At 42.7% G+C, this 8,709-nt stretch overlaps 1 protein-coding gene across 1 annotated transcript; it reads right to left on the reverse strand.

Annotated features, from left to right (window-relative positions):
• Positions 1-182: 182 nt before the first annotated feature.
• LOC135498890 (lysophosphatidic acid phosphatase type 6-like) lies at positions 183-4,587 on the reverse strand. The gene is made up of 10 exons (XM_064789406.1): positions 4,108-4,587; positions 3,541-3,675; positions 3,140-3,270; positions 2,751-2,842; positions 2,430-2,588; positions 1,908-2,076; positions 1,688-1,777; positions 1,383-1,551; positions 1,057-1,189; positions 183-839 (listed from the first exon to the last, which is right to left on the reverse strand). Exons 1-10 carry the CDS (start codon positions 4,498-4,500, stop codon positions 772-774), a joined length of 1,539 nt encoding a protein of 512 aa, XP_064645476.1. The 5' UTR covers positions 4,501-4,587; the 3' UTR covers positions 183-771.
• Between the last annotated feature and the right edge of the window lie 4,122 nt (positions 4,588-8,709).

Here is an 8,709-nt window from a genome sequence, read left to right on the forward strand (position 1 = left end):
ATCAAGCTTTGCAATAGTTAGCCACCTTTTTTTAACGACGCAGCAGCTCAGAATGAGAGAAACACAGAAGAAAACAGTTGTTTTACAAAAACTGGCTCATTTTATTTTCATGCAAGTGAGATCTGTAAAGAGAGAACTCCTCTACAAATAAACTCATGCCAAGTTCACCCCCCCCCCCCCCCCAAAACGCCCTCTTTTCAGGACATCAATCATTATAATACATCAATGACATTAATCAAACTTAACATGATCATAACCAATATACACCACCTGGGTACTCATTGTCTTGCAGGATACCCTGTGCAGTCCGATTCACACGTTTGAATTAGAGATTCACAGGGGTCACTCTCAATTACACGTGTCAAGCATCCCGGGCGAGCAGTCTCCAGAGAGTAGAATGATCTCTTCAATCCCAACCACCTTTTACTGGCATATTTGTCATTCCACCTGATTGCTGGTAAACATTCTCATACACAACCCCTTATACAGGTTTCCACGTACAATGTACTTTGTCTTTGGGGAAAAAAGATGAGTGTTCGGTCTCTCATTAACGGAGAGATAGGGGCCAACTGTGAGTTACAGTGTCTTTTGAAGTATGCCCTGGGCTAGACAGTAAATGGGGGGGGGTCTATTTACCCAACCGGCCATGCTTCGCCAACAACCCTCCCCTCCTGTATGACTCATGCCAGGATTTGTCCTAATCCATACATGTCCATGTCGCTTACATACTAGCTGGTCCATGTCGCTTACATACTAGCTGGTCCATGTCGCTTACATACTAGCTGGTACTGTTCTGATGTCGTCCTCCGGAGGTGTAAAAGTCTTCTTAAACAAACGATCTGAAAGTATAAAGAGAGATTTGTCACTTCTGTTCATATTGAAAAATGATAGAGTATCAGCTTCAGGTGGCACAACTTTCAGTAGGGTATGCGTCAAGAAGTCTATCATGATGGTGGATATGACAGCAAAATGTTTACGTCAGGGGGACTCAAGAACCAAGCTATTAAAACAGCCTGGCCTTCTATTACACCAAGTCCACAACAGAGCCATACCTACCCAATAAAGACTTATGTTCTTTTCCACAACATATACTCGTAAACTGATTAACTGTGATATTCAGATGAGAGAATTCGTCCCGGAATTGTTCGTAGCGACACACAGAGTTCTCACAGTTTGGAAGTGTAATCTCCTAAAAGGGGAAGATGAAGTTATAAAGGTTAGACTTGCAGAGAAGTGCACAGAGAGAGCATACCGGTTCAGGACTAGACTTCCTGAGGAGGTGCATTACAAAGCTCTTGATAAGCACTTTCTGATGGTACCATTTCTGTTTCATGTGATTGAAGAGTAAATCTATTTGTGGGGTTCTTCACTAATGTTCTCACCTTATCACAGTGAAGTATCCGGACCCAGTGATCACCAAGACAGTCCTCGTATAACTCAAATTTAATATTGGCGGCGTAATCAGGCCACGCGCCGTCATACGCTTTCATTGCCAACAGCATTGGGATGATTGTTGTGTCGTGAACGCCGTACAGATTTATCTTGGCAGGACTGAAAGGCAGAGAATGAAGACGGCATTGACATATGAGAAACCTGGCTGGAAAACTAGATAAGAAATCTGTAGGAATTTGTATCAATTCATCCAACCCTACGACCAAATTTAAGAAGACAACCGATGGAAATTTACCTGTTATTGTTATGGAAGACTTTATCCATATTCTCAAGAATCATGTGGAAGAGTGGTCCGACAGCCAGTAACAGGTATTTCTCCAGATCTCTGTAATGCAAAAGAGGATGTCAACTGGATGGCGTGAGGCACATTCTTCCCTTTATCAGGAAAAGAAGACAAATCCTCTGAAATATGGCAAGCTCACATCCCAAGTCACCTTCAAAGCACCAACGCTTACTCTTTTACTCCTACAGTAGACAGCATGCACACTTCCTCGCCAAAGTCCAGAATCTGAGGAACAAGTTTTTGCAAGTTTTCTTGAATTGGCAGTCCATGTGCTTGTCGGCAGAGGATCTCATCTCGGATTAAAGCAAGAAGCTGAGATGTATGGGCCGAGTCTGTGATCCCTGCAAGGAGTAGAGAGGTTTAGATGAGGAGCGAGAATAGCTAATGAAATATACTGCCACAAAGACCCTCCCTTTCAAGTCGTGGATATGTATGGGCCGAGTCTGTGAATCTCTGGATAGATTCTATCATGGCCAATGGGAGATTCTATGAAGGCTCATGGCAGAACCTAAAATGGTTGTCAGGAACCATGCATCACACTGCATCTCTGGATAGATTCTATCATGGCCCATGGGAGATTCTATAATGGCTCAAGGTAGGACCTCCGATGGGAATTCGGTCAGTTGATACGCCTAATGAAATGCTGCCGACCAAACAGGATCATCTCATTTCTTGACCGAGGGGTGTGACCTACCTAATTTGTCCATGCACTGTTTTCTTAGCTTCCTCTCCCCCTTGATCTTGCTGAGTGCTGATCGTCCCCGCTTGGCAATCTCCACCAACACGTCACACATCCGAAAATTGGGATACAAGATCTCATCGGTGTCTTTGCTGACGACTATTTCAGCAACAGCTGCAACATGAAATGAAATGTTAGGTATCCTATTTCCTCATACATCATTAGCATACGAGTCAATCACTACTTGGGGTTACCACAGATAAAACAAATTTCAATATTTGATGGCGTAACATTAAATGTACTGGTGATTTCTCCAAACACAAACCGCGACCCTACCTCCAGATTCATCAAATGACTCCGCCCCAAATAACCCTGCTATGACACATCTCGTTGATTCTATCGTCCTCATGATATTGGTCGATTGTGCACTGCAAGGAAAGACGTTAACTAAAGCAGTCGGGCACAGCCGAGTACACTTAACATCAGAAGACATATCACCTGACACCAATTTGGGTTCTGATGTCAGACAATCTCCACAATCATTCACACAAAAGACACTGTTTTGAAGCGATCTCCAAGTCCCAAATTGGTTGTTTCCATTCGAACTCTCTAATCAGGATGTCTCTCTATTAAGGACATCACTGTTCAGTCCCGATGGTGTCTTTAATAGAGAGGTTCTACTGTATGTATATATACTAGACTCTTAGACACTTTCTAAAGCTTACTAAACATATTCTCTCTTATAAACGTCAGGCACCAGTTGTCTCTCCTCCAAATATCTCTTTCGGCATTCTACTCCCAGCTGGTACATCTGGTCTTGACCAAGATTTGTCAACTGACCTCCAAAGCTCCCACCCTGGAATGGAAGGAGGTAGAACACATTAGTCACAATTTGTCACTATCGATAATTCAACTTTCTTTAAATGTCATTATTACTGAATGGCTAATTTGAACACACCTCAACTGCAATGTTACACCTTGTGACAGTGGTCTGTTTTTTTCATATGGTCGGACAGTAGAACTGAGTTGGATTTGATGGTATGGAGCTATATGGCCAAAGGGAGTTATCAGTATGTTTTGTGCAGACTGCTCATTAAAGTCTGGTCAACTGGATTGTTTCACTCACATCGAAGACATGTTTCCTATAAATCTTTTCCACTCGCCCAAACTCATTACATGGTGTTCCATCCAAATACTTTAGCTGGTATTTGATCATCGTGAATGGAACACCAGAGAGAAGCATGTCTTTGTCCCAGGTGACCTGAAAATATCAGACATTAAACCTACAATACATATATCAATGCAGCATTCCATCTGCGTACATGAACTGGTACAAAAGTACTCGAGCATTATCAAGGGGAATCCCTCGACCATCGTCAAGGGGAGTCCCTCGACCATCGTCAAGGGGAGTCCCAAGAACAGCAAATCTTCATCTATTTTGCCTATATTTAGGTTTTTTTAGCTCTCAGCGCGGCCGCCTCCAACTGAAACAACAAACCTTTCATCCCTCCTCCAGAGACAAAAGGTTCCAAGGTCATAAAACCTATTGCTGGATAAGGGATTGGAAGGATGCAAATGGTTCGGTGGAGACTTTATATCTCTTTCAACATTGAGATGATAAAGCTGAAATATCAGAGACAGATCTTTTGAGCCCTGGCTGCACCGCCAACTCGGCAGCTGCCGTGATCATTACCTGTTTCATTGGCGACGGTCGCAACGGCATCCGTGCTCCGTGTCGAAAGAAGATGTGCACATTTTTCAGCGTCAACTCCTCGATAGGGGGCGGAAGCTGAATATATTTTGGGTCTGTCTGCCTCTGTTTCAACTGGGGAACGGAGGCAATCAGGTCATGACGGATATCATCTATGCTGCCATGGTAACTAGTACCTGAAAAAGCACCCGATCCTTTCGGTTTGGTCGTTTGATAAGGGGTAGGAGGGTCATCTGGTGGTCTTTCATGAGCAAAAACCACTATATTTTGATTGAAATCTTGGCCTCCATTTCTCCACCAATAGTTCAAAATCGGTACACTGCATATGGTTGCCCCTGCGATAATTTGGGTCTTGTTTCTTAGAAAAGATGCCATTCCAAAGAAAAATTGGTTTGATGGTCGAAAAACCACTTTATTAGGTAGGTTTATATGAAGGCAGTTTTGTCAAAATTACTTTGTTGTTTTTGTCGTTATTCGCTCTTGATTCATTCCGAGTAAGCCGCCGGTTACTCGGGTAGTGCCGAAGACAAATATACTGTGAAAGTGACTTGCTCAAGATCATAATCAAACCATCAAATCTAATTTTAGAATCAATCTAAAATGTGGAAGCGGGAATGATTGCCAACTGGCAAACCGAGGCTGGTCCCGAATTACAATATCACGTGCCGGGATCACGTGCCGAGATTGTCCAATAGGAACGCAGAGATTGCTGCATCGTCTGCTACTCCATTTGATTCCATTTCCACATTACCTGACATTTTCTCCCCGATATTTTACATTTTTCTCATGGATCAACTTATGTAAGTGTTCGAAATTCCCGTGCGTGTATAATACTTTATGCAGAGTTTGCGCTGGTACCAAATTTATGCCGAATTTAACTGATGGAATGTGTGATTTTGAGATATTTGTAAACTCATTTTGACAGCGTGAATGCATGCAATGCAGTGCACTACGGAGATACAATGTTTCAAATCTTCGACCAACTAAAACAACTTTGTAAGACTCTAGTTGTGGTTATGCGTTTGTTCATACCAGTCGAACTGATTGTTAGGGCATATAAAAGGGTGTTGGGGAAAAGAGGCACTCGGGTAGGGATCCAAAAGCAGTGTAAAAGGACTTCAATTTATATTTTTGAGTGGGAAAAAAAATCATGTTCGGCAACTTTCGGAAACGAACTGTTCCGAAGCAAAATGCCGCGCTCTGTTGCCGTCTCGATAGTTTTCTATGAGAAATCCGTTTAATCCTCTTTTAAAACGCAACAAATATTACAAATGTATTGTTGAGTCTATGCACTGATATCTCGAGTCCCCAGAGAACTCGTCATTTTGGCAAAACCTGCAATTTGGAGGATTTCCTCGTCCATTTTCTTGGAGATTTTGTTGGCCGTTTCGCCCCATTGTGAATGCAAGTGGTTGTGACGTGTCGAAGTGGTTTGGACGGCTCTTGGCCGAGATATACAAGATGTGATTGTTTTTTATATAGCACAACTATTATTTAAATATTGACGTAAGCATTATCACGGTGCGCAGAATTGTCATCTAGCCTCGAAATGTTTGATTTTTAAAGGAGATGCTGAACAGGTTGTGACATGTCCTCGGTGTTGTCGTCTAGCCTGAGTACAAACATCTTCGCTGGACTCATATGATGGGATGTGATTTGGACTTGAGTTGTCCTCGGTGTTAAATCCAAGGATGTGATATGTCCCTATTGTCCAACCTATCATAGAGAGGACAGGTTTTGCCTGTCTGGTTGTGACTTGTCTTTGTTGTCTCTGCGATCGTAACACTTTGTTGCCCAGCTAAGTTGTGACATGTCTGTCCCTACTGTGGTTGTCCTGACTTAAATGGGTACATTGTTCCCAATTAATTGTGGTCCAGTTAAATAGAAATGCACTAATACACAATGCCAAGTGCTGTTATTGTGAATACAAATTTGTTTAATCTTGGTATTCACAGTTCCTGTATATCGGTTTACACAACGACAATGTTGAAATTTATATTTAGTTTGTATTTCTGCAATTGGACATTTTAAAATTCAATTACAAATTCAATTGTTTACGAATGGCGTAGGGTTTTAACCCAAGAAAGGAAAAACACTAAAACCTGGCTGTGATCTGTCTGTGTCTGTCACCCTCACAAGAAATAACAGTCCTTGCTTGACCGGATGTGACTTTGTCCTCATTGTCTTGACACTTTTAAGCAATTTGTCCTCGTTGTTCAGCTGAAGCAAAAAGACAGTCTTTGAATGTCCACTTGTCCTCGATGTCCTTCCCAACAAGATCGGGGAACAATTTTGATACTTGGTTGTGACTTGCTTCTGTTTTATTCAGCTCGGCGATAACTACAGCCTTTGACGATGTGACAATGTCCTCACCGCCTAACACCAGAAGGACCAACACTTTATTAGCCTGGTTGTGAAATATCCTTGTCCTTGCAGAGACAAAGTTGCAACCAGAGTTGGTATATTCAAAATGTTATTTATCTTCTGTTAGCATCTTCGTAGTAATGTCTCCTTTCTTACAGTTTTGCTGGCAAAAACTGTGATTGCAACGAAGGCGTTTGGGGTTTACGTACTTGGCCTTGTGACCCAGCTGTTGGGAGACAGCAGGTAGGTCTATTTTGGCCATGATCCTCTTTACTAACAGCATCAGTTACCCGATGTTCTCATGCAATGTGCTCAAATGGAAGTTTCTACCCCACCATTGGTAAAGCGTCTCTGTCGCTGGAAGATGAGCTCGATGACTTTTGTGCATTAATGAACCAAGTAAGGTTCATTTCTTCAATGAGTTCTTAATGGCAGGAACATTCAGATCATCTCTCTTTTTTCTAGCACTTCAATGGCTAGGTGACAAACCGCATATGTGAGCATCGGCATCCGTCCTCCAAAGACAACAACCATGGATATGGAATGTTGATAGCTTCGAACATTTCACCGGACATCAAGACGACGAATATAACTGAGAAAACGGTGGTGGGAATCAAGATCGATGGGAAAGGTGAGTCTTCTGTTATCCAACAATTTTGGTTGTTGGATGAAATAACTACCACATCAAATGAATTTCTAAATTCGTCCAGATGATTTGTAACACAACATAATCTTGGCATTGTCTATGGACATGTCTTGGACTTGATGTCCTAGGATGCAATTAGTTTTTGGGAATGGTCTAATTTAAGAGACAACAACTTCTGGCTTCTGCCAGAAATAATTGTTAGGATATTGTGCCTAAATTTGTTCCTGTGAAGACTAGGGCTTGTGAAGGTGATGACCATGAATTGTTTACTATTACCCTGCTTCCCAGTAGTAGTTATCATTCAGTCACTTGCAAGGAAAATGATTCAGCTACCAAAGTTTCTCCAATTTTGGGCAGTTCATGAAGGAGGTATGATGACGTGATGAATGGACTGCCTCAGGAGTATACAGTCTCGATGTGATAAGCCCCCCCCCTGCCCCCGCTGATCGTGTCAATGCTTTGTTTTTAGCCTGAAAGAGCTGCATCGCCCCCCTGAACTTTCAAGAAAGGTTGGGTTTGGTCAAGGGACTGGTATTGGATCTGATATATTATCATTATTGTCACACCTTTTCGCTAAATTTGAGGTCTTGAAATCTTCTTGTCATTACTCCTTGTGAGGTGTTACCCGACCTTATTGACGCCTGGCTGTATAAGTGGTACTTGAGACCTATAGTGAAGGATGGGCCAGTTATTTTCGAGCTTGTACTTTGGGTGCATCTCGTTCCTTGGGTTGCATTGCGCCCGTGACCCTGCAGGAGTTCCTGGTCTTGTCTCTTCGCTCCCAACCCCGATAAACTCCATGTACCGTGAACGAATGCTCAACAGGTCGATAGATATTTGACGACGTAAATCCATCCATATTAACTGGCGCTGCGGCTGCGCTCAATAGACTCCGTTGGGGAGTCTGAGCCTGATAGGGTGTACTAGTCCAGCCGGTTATACACGGTTGGTATGCTCTATGATATGGATCTCCAGCCACCTGTCAGCTAGGGGCAGACCCCAGTGTCTCAACCCTGGGTCTCAGAGGCGGTAACTTCTAATCAGGCAGCGCGCTATGTCGGGTTAGACGACATGGGTTACCAGGAGCATCCACAGCCAAAATGGTTTGCACATGGAGGTCATCGCGACCGACTTGTGAGGGGAAGGTAGTGATGTCCATGGCGGTTTCAAATTGATCTAACGACCCCCGCGTCTTTGGACCGGAGGGGTTCATGTGGCCAAATCCTGTCAGCTAAATCCTCAGCCAGCATCGTCCGCGGTACATGGAAACCCAGGGCATGGAACCCTTTTTTGTCTTGGTTTAATTTCACTGAGGTTTTCAATGGTGATATATATTTAGATCCACGGGTAAAGTTTTAAAAGTTTTTTCCGAGCATTGTAAAAGGATATGAGAATAAATTTCAATTTTGGATGTGTTTTTCTTTACCAGAATGACAATCAAAAAGTTTGTCACTGGAGAATTTCTTTGTCCCCACCCCAGCCCTAGAATTATAAACAGACTAAATGAAAAATATGATAGTATGATTGGACTGTACTGGTAATATAGGTCAGTCACGAGAAATAAAATATATATT

The sequence above is a fragment of the Lineus longissimus genome, chromosome 14, assembly GCF_910592395.1.
Source record: "Lineus longissimus chromosome 14, tnLinLong1.2, whole genome shotgun sequence".
Lineage (NCBI taxonomy): Eukaryota > Metazoa > Nemertea > Pilidiophora > Heteronemertea > Lineidae > Lineus > Lineus longissimus.

Bases quoted from the DNA above. Each gene is read 5' to 3' on its own strand.
- LOC135498890 (XM_064789406.1), bottom strand. From the start codon at position 4,500: ATGGCATCTTTTCTAAGAAACAAGACCCAAATTATCGCAGGGGCAACC. The intron at 2,843-3,139 runs GTAAGCTTTAGA...CTTTCCTTGCAG, and splicing joins TATAAGAGAGAATATGTTTA to TGCACAATCGACCAATATCA. The intron at 1,552-1,687 runs GTAAATTTCCAT...TCTGCCTTTCAG, and splicing joins GTCTTCCATAACAATAACAG to TCCTGCCAAGATAAATCTGT.